The 23,865-nt window shown below is 27.0% G+C and overlaps 1 protein-coding gene across 1 annotated transcript in view; it reads left to right on the forward strand.

Moving 5' to 3' along the window:
* The window catches only part of LOC134837609 (uncharacterized), a 110,959-nt gene that overhangs the window by 70,399 nt on the left and 16,695 nt on the right, over window positions 1–23,865 (forward strand). Inside the window, exons 5-10 of the mRNA XM_063852992.1 lie at window positions 6,384–6,522; window positions 7,013–7,213; window positions 9,563–9,670; window positions 15,721–15,861; window positions 17,092–17,244; window positions 17,617–17,747. Coding sequence (XP_063709062.1) covers window positions 6,384–6,522; window positions 7,013–7,213; window positions 9,563–9,670; window positions 15,721–15,861; window positions 17,092–17,244; window positions 17,617–17,747 — 873 coding nt within the window. The remainder of the gene's footprint in view (window positions 1–6,383; window positions 6,523–7,012; window positions 7,214–9,562; window positions 9,671–15,720; window positions 15,862–17,091; window positions 17,245–17,616; window positions 17,748–23,865) is intronic.

The following is a 23,865-nucleotide window of genomic DNA, read 5'->3' on the forward strand; positions in this document are numbered from 1 at the left end:
TGAATTGCAAGAGAATCCTCGTCATCTAGTTAGTCAGTTAGTTAGTTGCTATCATCTGGCACATGATGCCTTTTGAAATTAAATCAAGGGGAATCAAGCAAAAAAAATTATTCAAAGCATTTAGTTGTATTGACGCATGACATAAAGTGAACGGAAAATTATAGGAAATTTCATGTTGGCTAGATTACAATAATTTAATGAATTTTAAATTATGGAAATTAATTTTACAAAGAAATGTTCAAAAGTTAAGAATAATTAAGAATATTTTATGATTATTTTAAAAATATTTTGATTTTTTAATTTTAAATTTTTTTTTTTTTTAAATTAAAAAAATTTTTTAATTTTTAAATTCATTATTTTTCTGGTAATTTTAGTTTATTTTTTGATTTTTAAGTACAATTTTTTAAATTTTTTTTGTTATAATTTTTTAATGTGATTTTGTTTTTTTTTAATTAAAAAAATTATTTTTTAATTAAAAAAATTATTTTTGAAGTTTAAATTTTTTTAATTTTTAATTATTTATTAAATTAAATTATTAAGGATTTTTTTATTTTTTTTTTTTTTTTAATTAAAATTGAGTTAAAAAATTAAATTTAACTTATTTATCAATTTATTTATTTTTCTTTTTTAAATTAAAAAAAAATCCTTCTAAATAATTTTCAATATAAAATTTCATAAAAGTTGAAAATTTAATAAAACTTTCAATTTAAAACAATTTTTTCTGAATAAATCGTTAAAACTATTTTATTGAAACTTTAATCAAAATAAAATCCTTTTGTCTGCCATTTTCCGATAACTCATCTCCATTTGCGTTAAAATCTCAACATGAACGTTCCTTCATATGAACAACAACTCTCATAATTTATCACATGAACACTCTATAAAATTGTTGCAATTTCATTCGATCCATCAAAGTAACTTTTACTATCATCCTTTAAATAAAATGAGAAAAAAAGTTTAATGTTATTACTTTCGTTACATAAATTTCTTCTTGTGTGAAGCGACATGAGCCAAACAAATTCAGGGAAATTCAGATTTGAAAATTCATTTCACTGAACAACTTAATTTTCCCTTACGCTTTTTTTTCGTTCCTACAAAGAAGACAGTCATGAATAAAAAGCAAAAAAATAAAACTGATAAGCATTTACTTGAAAAGACTTTTTCGCATTTTCCTCTCTTCTGCATCATTCGCAATTCGAGTATTTTTCTAAATAAATGTGAAGCCGTTCAGACAAGAGGAAATTTTCTCGTTGCGATGATGAATGAAGCGACGTTACATTTATTTCAGAGTTACAAATGCGATTTATTATTGTGGGAGCTCTTTGCACTTCATTGCGCGCTCTCAAGTGCGAGACGTGCATGCGAGAAAAATAAAACGTTAAGCTAGTGTTAAATTATTGTTTATACTTTTCCTCGTTTTTCCATCGCACTTCATCACACATGAACACGTTGCGAGTGGATGACGCGGCGTATTATTAGCTATTTTTATTACAAGGCAACTTTTATTGGGTGTTAAAGTGTTATTATTATTATTATAAACTTTATCGATCGATCACGATTTTCTTTGTTTGCTTTTTTTTCGTGCTCTGTCTCTCGATTGGGAATTCGAGAAACGCGCGTTCGAATAAAATTTAAGTGCAAAATCATTTTTTTCACCAATAAATATAATTTTTTGTGAGCCAATAAAATGTGAACAGTAAAAGTTATAATATGTTGAAATGTGCTAATTCCCATCTCTCGTTTTTTTTTTGCTTCTCCTGTCTTTCATTCTGTGAAAAGTCATTTCCGCGTGCGATATGGATGGTGCCATTAAGCGATGGTACTCTTAAAAAGTCATTTCAATAATTCATGAGAGATTTCATTTAAAAGTTTAACGTTGTGCCGGCAAGAAAAGTTATGCTGTGTGTATTTGCCGATGAGACACTTTGCACCTTGTTATAATTTCTTAATGAGACTTCTAATGACTCTCCGCTGATGTTACTCTTTAACTTTTTTTCTCTGTGTGTCAGCGTAACGTTTAGCGACTAGACACTGTCACATTTCTGCTGTTTTTCATGTGAAATGAGAATTTTTAGTGCGTCAGGTGTGAGGAAGTTGCTACTTGATTCTTCACGGAAGTGCGATGGAAACGATTAAATGAAAGGAAAAACTTTATCGAGCAACATTTTTCTGACAGAAACAACTTGTGAGGCAATTCATAATAATGATTTAATTGTATTTCATGACGAAGAAATTTAATGTTTTAATCGGTCGAGTATTTTGTTTCTTTTATTTTTTGACGGTTTTTAAGAGAAGCAGTCATTTCTTAAATTTCCGCTAATTTTGTGTTAAAAATTTAATTTTCTTTTTCTTAAATTTATTGTAATTTAATATTTTATGAAGCATTCTTTTATTTCATCAAGTTGATGTTGAAGATTCTCATCTTGATTGAGGGAAATATTTTTTTTATAAGTAACAATTTCCGTTGTTAGGTCGGTACAACTATCTGAATTGTTTCATTTCACAAAATTATTAGTATTTTTGAATTAGCGAGTAAACTATTAAAATATTGTCAGACAAATTATGAGTTTGAAAAAAAAAACAAATAATTTAGAAATATTTTTTTCTATTAAAAAAATTGTAATATCATGTTTTTAAATTTTAAAAGCTAATATGTAATCTTCAATTGTTATTCTTCATACCTACTTTTTTTTATAAAGAATAAAATACAGAACCTATTTTAAAATGATCTGATACTTATGCATTGGCTTTTCCATTGGAAATATCTCTTACACTGGGCCATAGGAAGAAATTCTGTGTTCACATTGAATGCATGTTTTGATTTGCTTGCCAGACGTTCATTAAATTAGTTTTATCAATCCATCAATCCAGTCCAATCAATAGATAATATCTAATGTTGATCATCTAATGTTGATCGAAAAGCAGTTCCATTCATCAGGTGTAAAGGTGTTTGTTATGCTAGTTTAGTTCAACTTATGATACTAACATAACATACTTCCGAGGATCAATATCATATTTGTTTAAGGTTTGCAGTATACGAACATCTTTGCTTTTCAATTCACTTCTAACTGCTGATTCTTCTGTTATAGCTGGTACTTTAGTTAATTAATACTCCATATCGCAAACAAATTGCAATTGTAAATTAATATAGAGCACTTTGAAAAAGAGCAAGTTTTAGTTGCACTTTTTGAATGAAATTTAATATTGGTCGATTTTTGGCTCTATAATATTTCTTTTAAATGCTAATATTTTGATTTCTCAACAGTCATTGAATTTTTTTAATATTCTGAGCTTTTTACTGTCATTAAATTTATTTTAAAGTTGATAATACTTCTTCCTAAAATAAAAAAAAAATAAAATTAATAAATTTTTAAATCAACTAGTAGCAATTCTAGAAATATAACATTTTTTAAAATTGTACCGGCCTTATCTCAATTTTTATTTATTTATTATCATTAACTTTTTTCTTTAATAAAAACATTTCCTGAAATTTAATCTTTAAAAACTTTATGATTTTTTTTGTTTGTTATTTCACCTGAAAGAAAATCTTAATTGGGTCAAGAATTTTCTTCTTGTTTTCATAACTTTTCTTTTAAAACATTTCAAGAATTTGATACTTTAAAGGAAACTTTTTTTATAAGTTGCGATAAAAGATTTAGTTAAATTGGTCGTGAACTTGTGTATAAATTTTTAGGACAAACAATTTTTTTTGTGACATTTTTTTTCCTTAATTTTCATCTATTGTTGAAAAGCGCGTTCAATTGTTCCTTAAAGTAAATATAATTTAGAAGGAACAAACAAAACATCAAATCGTGATTATTGTTTATGAAAAAGGAAAACAAAAGTTGATTCATGGCGCAATTTTCAAATAAATTTTCAAAAGTTCCCTGTATGTTTGTCTGTGTGGCTGAGTTTAAACAGACAGGCAAAAATGTTATTCAAACACATCCACGTCTATTACATTCACTTTTACATTTCATTCTCAAATCAGAACAAACTAAAGTAAACAGATGTATTCAGTGAAAACGGGAGAGAATGAGTGGGAAATCGTCTCATGTTTAGTCGAGTGGAATGCATCAAAATCAGTGGTGTCGAGCGAATGTAATGGAATTATTTTCACGGAATTTGTAACAAAGAGGATATTTGTACTGAATATTGAACATCGAAGGGACTCTATTCAAAAGAGGTCCATTATTATTGAAAATTACTGCATTGTATTTCGGATGACATGAAAATATTCAACGTTCATAATTTGACGCAAATTCAGGAATTTCGTGGAAAATTTTACTCGAAAATAGATCAAATACTCATAAAATTCGGCAGTGACATCCTATTTTACAAAAATATGGGCGAGATATTAATTAAGAGCAATTTATTTTTCTTTCATGTTTGGTAGATTAATTTTAAATAAAACATTTATTTATGAAAGCATTGATTTTAATTAAATTATCGAAAACAGTTAAATTTTTGAATTGAAGGTCAGTGTAAGGTCAAAATTTATTGATTCTTTAATAAATCTTAAGGTTAAGTCAAAAGGACTAAAAAAATGACTTAAAAAAAGTTTCATTAATTCAAATAAATAATTTAAAAAAATAAAATAAATTTTAGCCAAAGCTGTTAAGCAACTTCAAGAGTGATTTTTTTTAAATGTTTATAATAAAATAAAATGTGTAATAAAAAAATAGCAAATTGACAAAATATTAAACTTCAATTTAAACTTTTTTTTTGCTTCAGTCTATTAACTTGCATAGCTTTTTTCTTTAACAACTCTCGTTTTTCTTGTAAGAGTTTCTTGTGGTTCCAAGAAATTTCAAAAGATATGAAGAATGTTCTCCTTGAAAACTTTTTTGCTTACAAATATTTTATTAATGGATACAAACAATCCTTATGGCAACCAAACCAATTGTTTTATTAAACAAAATTCTTCGGCAAATTTTGTTTGCCAAAAATTTCTTTATAAAGATGTAAAAAAAATGTAACTTGATTGAGGTAAAAACCTTATACTGACTGAATTTTCCTTATTTTAACGTTCCATCAACTAAATTTCCTAAAAACAGCCCTAACTCTTAGAGTTTTAAGGAAAAAATGACAAAGGTCAAATGAAGGTCAAATATTACAAACTACCAAAAATGTAAAATTTTAAATTAAAATTCATAGAAGACTAAATCAAAATTCGATTTATCACAAAATAAACTTAAAATCTAAGTCTTGAAGTATATAAAATGTAAATTTATTCAAAAATCACTCAAAGCTGAAATAGGAAAAATATTTTAAACTCTTCTATATGAACAATTTCATGTACATATTTCGCATTCAAAAATGTAATATTTACAATAAAATATTCATACAGATACTTACATGACATTTTATTTAACAAAATCCTCCTCAGTTAGTCTCGATGCTTCTGCAATACCAAACAGATTGAGCAACAGAATTATAAACAGGCAGCAACTGAAACGAGAAACAACGAGAGAATTTAAATTGGATTTCGATGTTTTAGTGTCGTCTACAAATCTACTTAAAAGTGTCAAACTATTTCACAAAATTAGATCAATAAATTCATCACACACAAAATTATTTATTAAGTTATTAAATTGTTTATCCTTTTGTAATTTATATTTGTTTCGGAGCATAGAGACCCAAAGTAAATATTTAGAATAGAGCCATCAATAATCCGGTTAGATTATTAGGTTTTAGAGAAATTCTAGACGATAATAGAGCATTACTTTGCAACATAGCAGCACCATTATCATCATCACCATGATTTATATTAATTTGTCGTATTTTAGAGTGGATTCGCATGTGTGTGACTCGTAGACAGTAATAAAATGATGAGTTGCAACCTTTTGCTCTCTTTCGTTTCAGTAGCACGACCTAAGCACGTAGCATTCCGAGTGAGTGTATGTGAGTCTTTCGAATGACTTTTCGAAATAACGAAAACTTTATCTTGTGTCTTTTTCCCACTCTCCCCTATTTAAAAGCATTTTTTAGCGATGAATGATAATTAATTTTTAGAAAGTATCACATAGATAACAACTTTTTAGAGCAACTGCTAGTTTTAATTGTTTTGCGTCTCCTCATCTAATTCTTGACATTGTGTGTCACTAAACTATTTAAACTATCTCTCTCTCTCACTCTCCTCACTCTTGAACAAACGTGTTTGCTGTCACTGTTATTAAAACTGAACAAAATAACATACAAAACTCGAAAACTTACTTCGTAGCTTGGGAAATTATGTTTTTGTTGTAAACGTTTTTTTTTCCTGAATTTTTGTACACTATACACTTTATATAACTTTTATGACTTAGACTTGAAATTGAATTGAATGAGCAATTGTTGTAACTGGATATTTTTTTTTTTTGTTTTTATTCTTTGAACAACAGAACGAAATCCAATCAGCGATGGATGAAACTGAGAACCACAGTACAAATATCATCGGCAATACAAAGCAAGAAACCGCCCCTCAAGCGAGAAGATTCCTTTCTTAAGCGATTTTCAACGCGACAAATACCGGAAACACAGGTGAGTAATTTTAATTTTGCTAAAACTTTTTGTAATAAGAAATTATTTTGAGATGTCTAAGTTTAAAATCTTGATTAATGACAATTTTTAAGTGATTATTGACAATTTCTTTCATTAATTTTAAATTATCTTCATCTATCAGAATTAAAGAAAAGTAACTTTATAATTTTTAACGGTCACTTTTTGAATTGACATTTACGAATTTTTAATTTAATTTGTACTTTTTGATCGATTTTTTAAGAAAATTTGTTTTTTATTTGATTTTTATCTCAAAAATAATTTTTTATCTAATTTTCATTAATTAATTTCAAATAAAGAAAAAATTTTAAAATACACAAATTTATATTTTAATAATAATTCTCACCACCAGAGGGCCAATTTTTTTTTTAAATTTTAAAAATAAAAATTGTTTTGATTTTTTTTCTGTTTAAAAAAAATGTAAAAAAAAAAGCCTTTTGACTAATAAAAATAACTTTTTTCATTAAAACAGGAAACAGTCGAAGATACAGGTTCCGAAGGTGCCATTAACGACCATGAGAAAAATTCGCGGAGACGCCGCCGCCTAAAAGCCCCCAAAACTGTCGTTAATCCCGACGAAAATTTCTACTTTTACTGGCTTATGTTGCTCACGATATGTGTCTTATATAATTTATGGGTGCTAATTGTACGACAAAGTTTTCCCGAACTTCAGGTAAATTAAAATTGATACTCGACAAAATTTTTTACGACATCGTCGCGTGCAATGTAAAAATAAAAATGTTGATCGCACACAAGGCGATGATGAAAATAATTTTCAATTATATTAAATACCACAGTGTTTTACAATTCCCATATCAGCAGCTTACTTACTTTTTGCAACAAGAAAACTTTTTTTTTATTTTAAAACTTTTTTTGACAAATTCGTGTTACGTGGTTGTCTTTTTGTACGTGAAAAATGCGCTCAGATATTTTTTTGTTGTTGGCTGACTTGAATTACCTTTAACCTTACAAATTGCACGACAACTATCAACTACTACTGAAATTGTCGACTGCCAACCAACACGGGAGATATCGAACCACATAAAGTTTAAACTTGGTCTTATTTTGTCTCTTTCTCCATTTATGTGGGAATATGTTATTTTATAAAATTCACACTAGATAACGAATAATGGGAGGGACAAAATTTACAAGTCTTAAATTTTTATCAGTCTTGAGCGTATTTTTTCAACAAATAAAAATTTATGTTTAAATTAAGAAAAAAAAAATTTTTTTTCAACTTTTTTAATTAAAATTGAAGCATATTTTTTTCCACAGATTTTATTTTTTATAATTTTAAAATTTAAAAGTTATCTTTTATTTCAAATTTTTAAAGCATTAAAATTTTCCAAAAATTTTAAAATAGCGAAAAAAAAGAAAAATAATTATTTTACTATTTAAATTAATAACCAAAATATTTTAATTTATTTTTGAATATTTTTAATGAATTTTCATTATTTTTTTTACCAAAATTCTAATATTTAATTTTTTTTATTTTTATTTCTTGAATATATATTTTTTTTTTTAATTTTCTTTAGGCCGCTCCAAATTTTTTTCGAACTTTTTGTCCCAAAAACTATTTTTCAAAATGGGGGGGGGGGGGGGCAAAAAAATAAAAAAAAAAATTAAAATACTTTTTCATTCAAAATGAGAAAATTCAAACAATTTTTGATCATTAATTTATATTTTAGTTGTTTTCTTGGTCTATATTGATGTTTGATAATTTAAAATTGATATAAGAGCAAGGGCGGATCCAGGGGGGGGGCGGCGAGGCATTCGCCCCCCCGTAATAGCCTAAAATCCCATACAAATGTCAAAAATATGAGAAAAAAATTATGAAAATTTTGGATTTTGTATGAAATCGCCCCCCGTAAATTTGCTCCTGGATCCGCCACTGTATAAGAGTGTTTTAAGTTAAAAATTTCATAAAAAAAACTGTCAAAAATTTTGAAAAATAATTTTTTTGAAAAAATTTTTAGAGAAGAAAATTCTTGTTAAATTTCGTTTTTCAATACAAAAAATCTAAAAATTAAATTTTTTTGAAAAATTCTTGAAAAACTATGAAAAAGACCAAAAAACGGTCAATTTTGATGATATTTTCAACTTTTTTTTTTTATTTTGCCCCATTGGATTTTCGACTTTTGAAATGGGGCATGGGACAAAAAGTTCAAAAAAAATTTGGAGCGGCCTTATCTATTTTTTTAAAACTATTTAACTTCATAAAATAAAATGATTTTTAAAGGTTTTTTCAATTTAAAATTTTTAAATAAAAAAAATTAAATTGAATAAAAATAAATTAAATTAAAAGTTAAAATTAAAAATAATTTAAATTTAATTAATTATTATAAATTAAAATTAAATTAATATATTTTTGAGTTTTTAAACATTTTTTTTTTATTTTTATAAAATATATATTGTTTTAAAATTATTCCTTATTCAATTATGGGTTAACTAAGAGTTGACTTTAATTTTTTTTTAAATAAATTCCTTGAAGACAATCAGAAAATTAAAGAATAACCCTTAAGTCTTGTAAATTCATTTAAAAAAATTACGAAGAACGACAACGATCATTAAAAGCAGGCTAAACTTTTTAATTCAATTTAAATTTAAAATTGTTGGAAGACAACGGCTGCCTAGAGATAATTTTTTACTTCTCCGTTATTTTTTTTTGTCCTGCACGACAATCAGTGCATCATCTGTCTCTCATTATTATCATCTCCTCACCTTCTAACATCTCATGGATGAATGATCCATCGCCACATCGTTCATAATTTTTTTTCTTCGTCTCTTCTTTTTCCTCGCACGAACAAAAGAGATTCGTCGTCTGACCTCTTCATTTCCATTTTTTATATCTCATATTTTCTACACTGGAATACTAATGATTCATACTTGATATTGTGGATGTGACAAGAATACCATTAATTTTAATTTAAATATTTTTTTTCTCTTTGCATTTTTTTTCTGCATCTTCTTCAACTTTTCTCATCCCAACCGAACAACAACAATTCTGATACAAAAATGGCAGGAAAAAGCGACCACCTTTTGGCTGGTTTGCGATAGCATCAGCGATTGTGTCTTTGTGTTTGACGTGGTCGTGCAATTGCGAACAGGATACTTGGAACAAGGTCTTATGGTAAGTACTAAAACAATATAAAAAATATAATAAAATTTAAAAAATGGAGCTGGCCTACCTTTTAGTGATAAATAATATTATTTTCCGCAAATGAATGCAAAATCCTTTCCATGCGGATAAATAAAAACTGGAGAAAAGTCAACAACAACAGAGAAAAAAAAACAAAGAATGAAACGCATATTTTGCATAATTTATTTGTGTTTTGCAACGAAATTTTTTTTTCCTCTATTTAAACAAAAAAAATATCATAAAACCAGAAAAAGAAGGAAAAAAATGAGAAAAATTTCCAGAGTTGACAACTTTTCAGTGGATTTATATAAAAAAAAAACTCAGTGGCTAGAGTTTTGTATTTATTTTATATTTTTTTTTTGCTTGGTATTTCTGAGCTGGTTACTTTGTTCCTTTGGTCAAAACGACATATTTTTTCATAATGACTGATTCTCAAAAGATTTTTAATTTAAAAATATGCGCTTTTAACTTTTTTTGAATGAAAGCGAGAAATCGGAATTAAAAAGTAGTTCCGTAGAATATTAATTTATTTTGAAGTTAATGAATTCTGCGAAATTTGTTTTTTTTTTCATGAAAATCAAGTTTTTGTTATAAAAAAATGCAATTAATGTACTCAGCTGCATTTTTCTCTTTATGTTTTTTCAAGGACCTTTATATGGTTTTGGTTAACAATTTAATTAAAAGCAATAAAAATTAATTTCCGCTTTGATGTGTGAGTACTAAAAGTTGTGTTTATAAAATGTTCAGGTTAATTATGGAAAAAGCAGTTGTTTTTTTTAAGAGTCAAACATCAAAAGAAATTGCAGAGTACGCAAAAAAATATAAAAAAGTACATATAATAACATATTTATAATATAAAATTTAATATGAATTTTCAATTTAATTTTTTTATATTATAAAACATTTTTTTTACAAAAATATTTGAATAGAGTTTATAAAAAATGATTATAATAAATAAAATAAAATTAAAAAAATAAAATGAAAATTAAAATTAAATAAAATTAAAAATTTATTAAATAATTATTTACAAAATATATTTTTTTCCAAGAAAAACTCTAAAGGATTTTTTAAAAAAATTAAAATTAATTATTTTGTATAAAAATATATTTAAAAAATATAAAAAATTAAGAGAAAATCGATTGAAAATATAAAAAAATATTTTAATTAAAAATTATTTGAAAATAAAAGAAATACTTTATATCATAATGCAATTTTCTAATTTTTTATTTAAAGAAAAAAATAATAAAAAATTATTGAAATCTTATAGAACTAAAAATACAATTTACAAAAAAAATCTTAAATCAAAATAGTCCAATTTTATAAAATATTATTTTTAAAAACATTTAAATTCGTTTAAAAAATTTAAATAATTCGATAAAAATACTTTTGCAGTTTCAAAGAATTATCACGGCTAATTTTATTTTGAATTTATTTTTAAAAAAATCTTTTCGAACTAAAATCACGTTCATCCGTCAAACACCAGCAAAATCTACAATTTTATAACAATAACAAACGATAAAAAAAATCTAAAGCTATTTGCATTAATTTTATTTTATTTGCACCGCAAATTCTCTTCATCATTCAAATTTCGTTTCATCCCGAGTGCGAAATGAAGAGCAAAAAAAAAAAAGTTTTCCCACTAATAAAGTTTCAAAATTAAAAACGGAATATAGTTTAATTACATTCATAACGTCATAAAACTTTTACGTGCGAAAAAAAATTCGCATCACACATCAATCAATCAAAAATTTTCTTCATTGTCGTCATCGTCGCGTACGTGTGTCAAAGTCTGTAACAAAGAGCTGTGTGACAGCAAAAATTAATCTAAATTTAAACGTACGTACAAAGTGGCGACGACGAAGAAAATGGGTCGAATGTGTGTATGTGATTTATGATTCGATGTACATGAAAATTTTTATAATAATAAATTATTAGAATAGAAGCCTCGCAAAAACTTAGGCAATGTACATAAAAATTGCATTTTACTGCACTCGCTGGCTGGCTGGCTGGTTGTTGTTGTTGTTCGCAACACTTGTGAGTTGATTAATAATGTAAAATGTATGATATTGCGAATATTTTGAGCGTCGAGTGTGGAAATGTTTATTCAACATTCCAGCAATTTATGGTTTATAAACACAAATATGCATATTTTTCGGAGGGGGAGTGGAAGAGAGAACAACTTCAAAATTTTGATATGCGAGGAGCTATGACGACGCCATTCATCTCAATAATATCGCAAGATTATTTATTCAGGCAAGCAACGAACTTCTTCGTCGGGAGTTAAACTTGATCCAAGCTTATGTCTATTTTTATCCCGTTTCTTCGATGATTGTATCTTCTGCCGCCGTTGTTTATGTGCGGATTTAAAGCGATTTTGTGTGTGAGGGAGTAATTGTGATCAGAGACATTTTTCTGTTCCATTGTCGTTTGCATGAATTATGCACGGCACATCAGCCAGAACTTCATCCTCCCACTCTTGAGAGGAAAAAAAGCAAAAAAAAAAAAAAAATAACAAGATTGAATAAATTCTCTGATTATGTTGAAATTTATTCCTACAATAAATGTAATTGCTTTTACTTGAGCAACTTGAGGCCGTGTTGTTGTCTCCCAACTCGTTCATCTAACTCAACTTCAGATGAAATAAATATAAAATATATGAGGGAGAAAATGTTTATTTATTAATCGGACATTGACTTCCTTGCTGTTGAAGTCATTCACTTTTTGCAGATTTTTTTGATGTACAAACTTTAAGACCTTTTTTTTATAAAAGCAGAAAATTCGACATGTAGGCAGATATAATTATGCAAAGTTATTTTAATTTACCTTTTTTTTTTCGTAATTTGCTCCCGCTTACAAACCAAAAAATTTAGAAAAAAAGAGAATATAATTACTCCCCATGCAAAAAATTAGGAGACAACCAGCGCAGCAGCCATGTACAAGTTGTTCGTCTATTTAAACACTAAACAAAAAGTTTTCATTAAGCAAATTACTTAAGCGCGTTTCAGTTCTTCTGTATTTTAATACTCTTTGAATTGAGTTAACGTCGATCTCAAAATAACTATATGGGTAAATGAGAAAACCTTTTAGCTTTCATGGTTGGTTTTCGATTTCATTTTTAAGATAAAATGATGATGTACCATCCGAACTGACTTAGAAAAAAGATTGGGAAGCCTTTGTTACTTTGTTGTCTATGGTAAAAAATTTACAATAACGCTAGACAGATTTTGAGTGAGGGAGAAAGGTTTCATGTAATTAACTTCAATTGGTTTAATTTGGGGCTAGTATAGTTTTAAGTATATCGCTTAAAGTAGGATTGAAAGAATTCGAAAACTTTTAAGCTTTAGTTTCAGTTGATTTCCGATTCTTGAGATGTTCCTGTGAACTGCCATGGTATAGGAAGAAGAGTCGCTAAGTTTTCTTAGTGCATTCTGCTTGCAAGCTTTCTTCTTTGTTTGCATCTGTGGGCTATCCTTCTTTTCAATCAACAATTTCTTGGTATCTGGTCAACTTTATTGAATTCTTTTTTTTTTTTTGAAACTTCATTTCATTTATATCGACAATTCAAGTCGCATCAGTTTAATAACTTTAGTTTTAGTTAGTTTGAAAAAACCTTCTCTTCGAATTAATAAACTAAATACAGTCTGAATATAGATTATAGATCCAAATTCTTTAGTCGAAAATTCCTCTTGATTTTACGTCAAAGTTGTTAACTTAGTTTAAAGGCCGTGAGTTCGATCCTCACTCGGGACACCAAAATGTTGAGAACAAGAGCTTTGATTTGAACAATTAAATGTTGTACCTGAATTATATTATTTTTTTATCCACGTTATTCCACTTGACGGATATAAAAGGAATGAATATTAATTTTGATGTTCCAATAAAAAAAAACTGTAAAACACGAGTTCCCATGATTAGTTTCCTTTTTTTCATAACGCCGTTAACGTTAACAGGTAACATAATTCTTACAAACTTTCTTACAGGATAATTTTCTTTGATATTGAAGAACATTTTTTGTAAACTTCATTATTGGTAATAGTGAATTTTTATTAAAAAAACAGTAAACTACGGACAGACAACAAGATTTCTTAAACCACTTTTTTTCGTGTAATTAATTACCAAAATGCGGTTTCAAAAAAAGTACATTAAAGAACCCACGAATACAAAATAAGTTCACGTTATTTACTGTTTTACGCGTGTAGACAATGAAATAAGTAAGAGGATCAACGATAATAATCAGCTACATGAAATTTTCTCCTATAATTGTGACAGCAAAGGAACACGGAGACTTAATTAAAATTATCAGTAACAAAAATAACAACAACAACAATAACAAACAAAAAATCAATATTTAAGGTGTAAGATGATAATTTTAGATAGGAAGACTCGTTGAAAGAACAAAGTAGGATTGTTGTTGTCTCTTGTGTCATGTTTTTCTGTGTATTTGCATATGCAAAGAATACATGCGAAACGTGTCTAAGCGTCGCTCGGTTCTATTTGTCGTTGTGCTTAGGCGACGTGTTCTTTGTCGAAAAACTAGAAAGCACTACATTATGATAATAATAATGATGATGTAGTTTCATTTTCAATTATTATGTAACTTTTGCGACGTGACTAATTTTTTAAAAGTCTTTTTTAGTTCATTTGGGAAAACATGTACAAATGAATGTTTTGCACTATGATTTTATGAGATTTTTTAACATTTAAAAATTTTATTATTTTTTTTAATTTTTATTATTTATCTTAATTATATCTTGATATTAAAAAATATTTTACATTATTTTTTTTTATATTAAAAAATTTAAAAAAATTCAATTTATTAAACTAATTTTTGAATAATGCTATTTGAAACCTTTAAAAAAAAAAATAATAGAATTCAATTTAAAAAAAAACTTACCTAAGTTTGTATTTTTTTCACAAAACAGCACTTTAACATAACTTTAACAGTGAACTAATCGCAAGTACTTTCCGAAAACAATGAAAAATGAACTTGTACGAACATCTGGCGATAGCGTTCTACATATTTTGCCAATGTTTTGCATTTTTTCGTGTTCCTTTGTTTTGCGCTGAGGAACTTGGGCATCGAAAATTCTTGCGTGTGACATTCAGGCACGTAATATTGTAAAAGAGGAACATTAATAAATTTCCTTTGCGGATATAGGAAATTGTTCCAATTATAGGAAAATTTTCCTTTGGAGACACCAACAACGAGGACGACGACGCAACACTTGTTTCGCATCTCATCTCAAGTTCGACGTTCGTGCTTATTTTTGTATTCAAATGAACCTCCGTTGATGATGTTGGACGACCCTTTTTATTACAGTAAATTAGATTTTTTTTTCTCTCTTTCCCACTCTCCTTTTGTGTTTCTTAATATTTATAAATATTACGCACCTGGCACAGCACCATTGGCCACGTTCGATATTAAATTTTTTGTCATTTCCGTTTTACTTCTTCTCACTTCATTCACTCTTTTATTGGGATTTTGGGCTCAAATCTTTTGTCGTAGTATTATAAATAATAATAAATGCGAATGACAATTATTTGAAACATCATTTTTCAAGGTTGTTTTGCTGTCACACGTCTCACTGAATGGCTTTTGTGTACGAGAAAAAGTGTCTGTTTATGACTTACCGAGCTCAGCCGAAATTATGAATAGCTAGGAAAAGTTTTGCCAGAGAGATGATATAAATTTGAACTTTTATGAGGTTACGAAGCACGAAGCCTGCTAGAGCACACATGAATGAATTTGATATTTATTGGTGAGGTTAACATATATTACGTCTAAACAAAGAGGAAAACTTTTCTGAAAATTATTTATTAATTTGTGTGTGAAAGAACTCATGCATTCGTTGGTTTTTCAATTGAAAAAACTTTAATTTTTTTTAGTTTTATAACTTGTTATCATTCTTTCTCAAATTGTTTAATTGAAAGGCAAAATGTTTTACTATTATTTTTTTTAGTTTAATTAAACTTCTAAGAAGCATTAAAAAACCTTAAAACTTTTCTTGCAGAATATTAAATTAATTTTTTTTCTCTTTCAGGTATATGACAGTAAAAAACTAGCTGGTCATTATTTGAAATCAAGAGCCTTCATATTTGATTTGGTAGCTTTAATACCATTAGATGCATTACAGCTTAGATTTGGTCCGCAACCAATGTTACGATTTCCGCGTTTTTTTAAAGTAAGTATTTTTGTAAATCTGTATTGTGAAAAATTTATGTTTCGCAACTTTAAAAAAAGTAATAAAGTCAAGATTTTAAGTTACCGCTATTTAAATGAGATAAGTAGCTCCAACAACAATAAAAAATCAGTTTAATTTATCAATTCTAAAAATTCTTTAAACATCGACTCCTTCTTTTAATAGATGTATAGTATGGGGTAGACAAAAAGTGGTCATAAATCAATCAGTCATATTTTTTAATTTTTTCACATTTAAAAACAAGCATTTTTGTTGTAATTTCAATTAAAACTTAAAACAAAATTTAATCAAAAAATAATTATTTTCAAAAAATCCTTGCACGGTTGTTTTTGAATGTAAGAAAATTAAAAAAATATGACAGATTGTTTTTTGACAACTTTTTGTCTATCCCATACATCTGCTTTTAACTTTTTATTTATCAAGAGACTTTATATTGGTCCATTGATATGCCTCTTGTAAATGGACACTAGTTTTAGCTAAATTTGGTTTAACATTTTTGTGTGCCTTATAAGAGTTGGTCTCATTGAGTTATTGACATTCATTTATGCTCCGATAAAAAAATTAGCCGATGTGTAAAGTTAAGAGATCTGCATACATCGAGATACATCTTTTAAAGAATGCATACTAGGTTCACTTAATAGCGTGATTCTCTTTTGTAGTAAATCACAACTTACTAATCATAACTAATAGCTTTTGGCTATCCAATCCATGTTTGTTTTCGTTTTCTGGTAATTTACAACGTCATTTGTTAAAAGCGTGGTGTACAGATTCGCTAGCTTGTTCTGTTTAAAACCCTAAAGGATACTTGTTTTCCTCTAAATATAGAACAGCATAAGCAATCAAGTTCCATGTTGGGATATTGAAGCTATTCAATTTCATGAGACAATCCTTTAAAACTTAAATTTTCGAAAAAATCAGCTTATATGAACCTTTATGGATCTTCACGAGTAATAGATACCCATTATAACATTCAAATTCATTTTTTCATGGAGTTACAAATTTTCTTTAGTAGTATTTTGACAAAGCTTCTATAATTGATACAGAGTTTTTTGCACTTGCTTTTTAACTTTTTTCTAAAAATAAAAATAAAGAAAATATAGATTTATTATTTTAAAATTTACCTCGCAATATTTTTCCATCGTTGCGAAACATCATTTTTTCACAGTACAAATTACAGCCAAATAAAAATGCTAAATATTTGCCCTTCCACAGGTTTATCGTGCCGTTAAATATTACTACATTGTCGAAAGTAGGACTGTTTGGCCAAATTTGTGGCGCGTCGTTAATTTAATTCATATCCTACTGATATTAGCACACTGGTTTGGTTGTTTCTACTATTTGCTGTCCGAAGCCGAGGGATTTCAGGTGAGATTTTTTTCCTTTTGTTTTCTTTTCCTTTTTTCCATTTTTCCTGGAAATGTATAATGAGCTCAAATTAGCATATAAATCATCTTTTCTTCTTCTTGTCATCTGAATGCGAAATGCGTAACAAGCAACAAGAAAATGTCTGTTATTCGTCTCCTTGCATTATTATTGTCTCAAGTACGGTCACAAACAATAAACTTAGATAATGGCAGATAAAAAGAAAAGAAATAAAAATTATAAGTTTATTGACTTGTGTACGAGAGTACGAGACTGACCGAGACGAGGCACACCTTGAGATAATGTCATTGTCGGTCATCATCGGAAAAAGTCCTTGAAAGTTATTAATGACGATTTTTTTATCTGGTTTCGCAGGGAGATTGGGTCTATCCATACCGTCCGGGAGATTATGCAACCTTAACGCGAAAATATTTAGGGAGTTTATACTGGTCAACGTTAACGCTGACAACGATCGGAGATCTGCCCACACCGGAAACGAATGCAGAGTAAGTACAATTGATTTTATCGAATTTTTGAAATCTCCTTTTTGAAAAATGTCTGTAACTGAAAAACATTGTTATGCAACAAAAGGTACATTAATTCGGCGGACGGCCCCAGATCTCTTCCAAAACGTGGCATAAAATCACGTTTACTTCAGTTCAAATCCAGTTATGGGTATGCAATTTATTGATTTTCTTTATTTTTTCTCTGTCGTGCTCGTTCTCGTGTTCCACGACAACAAAAGAACGTCTCTCGTTCTCGTCTTCTATATACTTTTATATGCCATTAGTGCAATCATTATTTTTTCGCTTCGATGAGTAATTTATAACAAAAAATATAAGAACAACAATGAATTAAAATGCTGGAAAATGTTTTTTCTTCTCGCTCACTCAGATCTCGGCAATGCATCATTTTTCTAAATTCCACAGCGAAATGAAACGATTCAATTGAAAATAAAGTAATAATATAAAAAAAATTAAAACAACAACAACAAACAAGAGTCTCGGCGAGAAAAGAATTCCGTTGGCGTTTAAAGTATTAACTTTCTTGATATTTTTATTTATTTTATTTTTATTTCTTCTTCGTCTTCTTGTTAGACGTTGAAAAATGCTCGTTACTTTCAGTGAGAGATATAGACAGATGAACTCGAGATTTTTATTGTTGTGACCGGTGGGTGTAAAAAAGTAATAAGATGGAAAAGGATTTAGGGATTAAATTTACTAAAGCGCATTTCGTGATTTATATTGAGTTTTAAATGGTTTTAATTGAAATGAGTTGCTTTAAAATAAAAAAAGGGATTTTTTTGAATTTAATTTAAATTAAATCTTATTTTATAGATATTTTAATTTAAAAAATTAAATTAAATTATAAATTTTATTCATTCAATTGAAATTTTATTTGAATTGAAAAAATAATTTATTAAAATTAAATTAATAAAAATTATTTTTTTAAATTTTCAAAATTAAAATAAAAAATAATTTTTTTTTTTTTAAATTTTTTTTTCAATTTTTTATTAAAAATTTTAAATAAGCTAAATAAAATTTAAATAATAAATATAATAAAATTTAATTAAATTAAAAATAAAATTTATTAAAATTAAATTAATCAATTTTAAAATTTAAAATAAAATTACAAATTTCAAAATATTTAATTTATTTACTTTATTTTGTTTTAAAGTAAAAAAAAATTAATTATATTAAAAATAACAAAATTTTTATCAGAAAATTAACACAAGCCTCACCATAAAAGGATGTATAAAACAGCAAAAAAAATAACTTTTCCATACAACCAGAGCTCGAGGCTTTATTAACCGAAAAATATTTCAACAACGTAGCCTTAACATAATTTTTAATAATAATAATAATTATCAAACAAACTTTTTTTTCCGCGAACAAAGTAATAATTTTTAAAATATTTACAGAAACCTCTTCAAATATTGATAAATTAGATTCCTTTACTCTTTTCAAAAAACTTTTTCTAAAGTAACAACAACATCGACCATCATCATTATTATTTTTCATACAACACAAAATAACCCGAAGGCAAAAATCCCTTAACTCAATCAATTATTGTTTTGCGTCACAAGTTTTTGCAATAAAAAAAAATAAATTCCAAGAAAGTTTCGATTTTAATTGAATTAAGGACGGATGATTGTGATTCCACGAGCATCGCTATCTCATTTCATCATTCCTAATCCAGTTTTGCCTCTTGGAAAATAAACACAAAATTATTATTATCAATAATTTGCTCATTCTCAGGGGAGATAACAAACTACACGCATACATCGCCTTTTCGCGGAAAAATCCTACCTTTGCATGAATTTAACATGCTAATAACACACTTTTTGCCGCCGCTCGTAACCCATGTTCGTGCGATAAAAGGTAATATTTCTAATCCGAGATAAAATACATGATTAAACTCTTCTTCTTCTTCTTCGACGTTGTCATCGTCATGACTTTGTTCAAAATGTTATAAGAAAATAATCGCAAACATAAACAAATTTATTATTAAATAATTTAATATTGTTATCCTCGGCACAAATATGCGTACATGTAGATAAAACGTCAATTTGTTGCTTTTAAGTCCTCATGTGAGTGGGTAGATGCTAATAATATCTGTGGCAGTGCTTAAGACAATGGCATCCGACAGATGAATAGTAAAAGGAGCAACAAAAATAATCCTCTTATTACGTTATATGAAGGATCAATCCAAAAAGTCTCTATTTCAATAGCAAATTGAATGCTATTATCATGTATCATTTGCTCTGGAAAATATGATTATTTCGTGTCTCGGTAATAGTTTTAAAAAAATTTGTATCGTTTTCTGCACTCTTAAAAATGCACATCGAAATAGGTCAAATTTTTATTGCACACACATTCATATATAGACGCCACAAACTGCTCTAATGGATTCCCACATTATATTCTTTCCTGGCAAAAATATGTCACATGAAGACTCTTTGCAATTTATTTTGAATCCTCCGAGAGCAATGGAAAGAGTCGTAGAGTAAATACTTGTCAACAAAAAAAAAATAAAATTTTTCCAGTTTTCAAGAAATTTTTTATTCATACAAGAATTTAAAAAAAATGTATGATACTGTAGTTATATTGCAAAGACGTGTGCTTATAAATGATTATAATCATAATAAAGTATCATGGAAAATAATTTTTCAAGTGGAGATGGTTGTTAATGTTGTTGTTATGTTTTTTCGAAAGCAAACAAATAAACATTTTTTGTTGAATATAAAAATATGAAAAAAATTCACTTAAAATTCGTGACAAAATCAAAAAGGCGGAAAACAAAATAAAGATAAACATGAAGACTTATGGTTTTAGATTAAAATTAACTAAAGCGCATTTTTTAAAAGAAATTCTTAAATTTTTAAAAATTAATTTAATTTAAAAATCTTCTTGTTTAAATTAAAAAACGAAATACTTAATTTATCTGAATTAATTTGACAAATTTTATTTTCAGCAAAGAAGACAATAAATGAAAATTAAGATAAATTACAAATGAACCGACAATAAAAGGAACTTTTCAAAAGGACAGGAACAAAAAACATAATTGAAAAACACTAAGGCCGATAAAGAACATTTGATACAATCACAAAAACTATCATAAAATTCAAAGTATTACAATTTCAATTAGTCTTTTGAGCTCAACAATTATAGTCACAATAACAATTACAATCAAAACAATCACAATAGGTCTCTTGATATCAAACCTTAACTAGTCATTAGAAAAACGAAAGTGGACAAACATAGAAGTTAACTAATTATCTAGTTCGGTAAAAAAATATATGAGCTCCTGCCACCTGTCAATGACAAAATTTTAACTTACAATCAGAAATTCAAAAACAAACAAACATAGGTACTGGAATAATTAATTGATCAAAAAATGAGAAAGATACGGATTTTTGAAACAGATCTTTTGATCGCGTTCAAAGACCTGACCTTATTCGTTTATCCAGACCTTATTTAAAACTGCTCAAACCTATAAATCTAATACTTTAGAGTTTTTGTCTCTATATCTCTCAGTATTATAGCAAATATTTAAAAAAAATTATCCAATTATCCAATATTTTTATTATAAAAAAAAAATAAATTACAGACAGACATCTAAATTAACATAAAAGAGCATTATTTTTTAATTTTTTTTTTAACTAAATGCATCAAATAAATTTTTGTTGATATTTTGATTTTATTTTTCCAATGAATCAAGTTGTCTAAAATCGGAATTCTTTGAAACAAATATTTATCTAAGTAAAAGACATAATTTGACATTAACTGACAATTTCAAGATAAAAAGTAAAAGAAAAACCTTCAAAACTTTCATGAATTTCTGTCAGCTTTTTAAACAAATATTTGTCAACAATTCATCGTCTTTTCTCATAGGACATAAAATAAAAATCTGGGTCCGCATTTCCCGTATATATTTATCAATAACCAACAAAAAAGGGAAAAATAATTGATTTTTATTTATTTTATTTTACATAATTTACCCATTTTTGTCGTAACAATGAACCGTAAATTACATATTAAATCTACAAATACATTTTCCGGAGATTTTCTTTATGGAGGCTGTCCGTCGCTATTATTGTACACATGGTCAATTACTGTCATAATGCAACATGAGTGGCGTTGCTTGTCTGGCAATATCACCAAAAATAGTTTCTGACATAAAAATACCATCATCGTCATTCCTTCTTTTGGCACATTTATCGTTTCTCCTTTTTTTTTGCTGTAGAAATAAGACAAAAATAACTACATTTGTGACATGACAATGTATGCAAGCAAACATGAACATGGATAAAATTAAATCAGAGTTGTCGTTGCTTTAAAAAGAAATTTTTTTTGAAGGATTTTGTTAGGAATGTTACAGAGAGAAAAAGGAAATTGAGCAAGCAAGACAAATAAAACGAAAAAAAATCGTATTTTAAAATAATTTGACCTTTTTTTTCGTCGTTGTTCAATGAAATTAACAATAAGAATTTATCGTGGATTTTATTTTATTTTTTTCCGTTTGAAAAAAGGACAAAATCGATTTCGGTAAAAATTCAAATTAAATACCAATCAAAGTGAGTTTTAAATTAAATCAATTCAATTTAATTCAGCAGATAAAAAATTGTGTGTTTGTTATTTCGGATGATGATGAAGACGACGGCAGCCAACAGAAAGAAGATCAAATAGGATTAAAAATGTATAAATTTTGACGATTATTTCAACTTTCTTCAATATTTCACATTTTGTAAAACTAAATTTTCATCTACATTTTTTTCCCTTTTAAAATGGGTAAAAATTAAAATCCATTAAAATATGTTAGAAAAACATTCGAGCTGACATACGAACATTTTGACATGAAAATATTTTATTTATCGAGTTTTATGTCTTTTTCCTGGAATATTTTGGATAAATGTTTGTTTCAAGAGCAAAAAAAAATCGATGGTCAGGAATAATTTTATTTTATTGCCAGTCATTTAGCATTTTACTCGTAAAAGTGTGGAAAAGTTTAATTTTAAGAATTCTTTAATGGAATCAATAATTTATAGATAGGAAAGGCAGATGTTATAAAAAAGTTTAATTTTAAAGCTGACGGATAACGACGACGACTCTGGTTTTTTACTCATCTAATCCGAAAATGAATAATTGAAAAGTATAAAGTTCAACACATAAAAAAATAATGCTTGCACTAACTTTGGAACAAGAACGAACGAGAGACGGAGATTGTAAAGTTTGTCGTGTTACACATGTAGTTGTTACATAAAAGTCATTACAGTGATGGAAAAATTGTTCAAGTTTTATGAGGAAATGTTTCTTTGGAGCGTTCTATGAATTGAAAAAGTTTAATTATAGCACTTTTAAGTCTTATTTTAGCATTTAATTGAAAAATATTAAACTTTTAAAAGATTTTTAAAAATCTTAGATCTCTAATTTAAATCTCTTAAATTATCAGACACTAAAATTTGATTGGAAAAAATTTTATTAGAAATAATTTAATAAAAAAATTAATTAAATAAATAATAATTTTGATCTTTTAAGTAACTAAGTTAACCCAGTGGGACAAAATTACCTTTTTTAGGGCACAAAGGTCTTGAAAATAAGGCCCTCAAATTTTTACATGTAGAAATTTCGAAATCTTAATTTTTTTTTTTTTTTTAAATTTTAAAATTTTTTATTTAAAAAAAAAATAAAATTTCGGAATTTTTACATGTAGGGCCTTAAAAAATATCATTTCGTCCCACTGGGTTAAACTAAAAAAAAAAATTAAAGAGAATTTATTACAACTTCTAAGGATCTATTTTTTTTTTCAAAAAGGACTAAGTTACCATTAAAAAATCTTTCTAGTTTAAAAAAAAATTCAATTAAAATTTTAAAAATAAAAATAACTTTTTTAATTATTTAATCAACATATTTTTCAATTCATAGAGCCCAAAATATGTAAACTGAACAATTTTTCCATAATTGTTCTGACCTAAAAAAAATAATATGTAAACGTAAATCTGAAATTTTAAATGTCAAACTTTTAATTTTTTCCTGTGTTGTAGCGTTACTTTCAAGAACTGGCACTTTAGCTCAAACTTTGCTATTTTTCATCATTAAAAATATTTAGTTTTAATACCACTTT

The sequence above is a fragment of the Culicoides brevitarsis genome, chromosome 1 (assembly GCF_036172545.1).
Source record: "Culicoides brevitarsis isolate CSIRO-B50_1 chromosome 1, AGI_CSIRO_Cbre_v1, whole genome shotgun sequence".
In the NCBI taxonomy this organism is placed as follows: domain Eukaryota; kingdom Metazoa; phylum Arthropoda; class Insecta; order Diptera; family Ceratopogonidae; genus Culicoides; species Culicoides brevitarsis.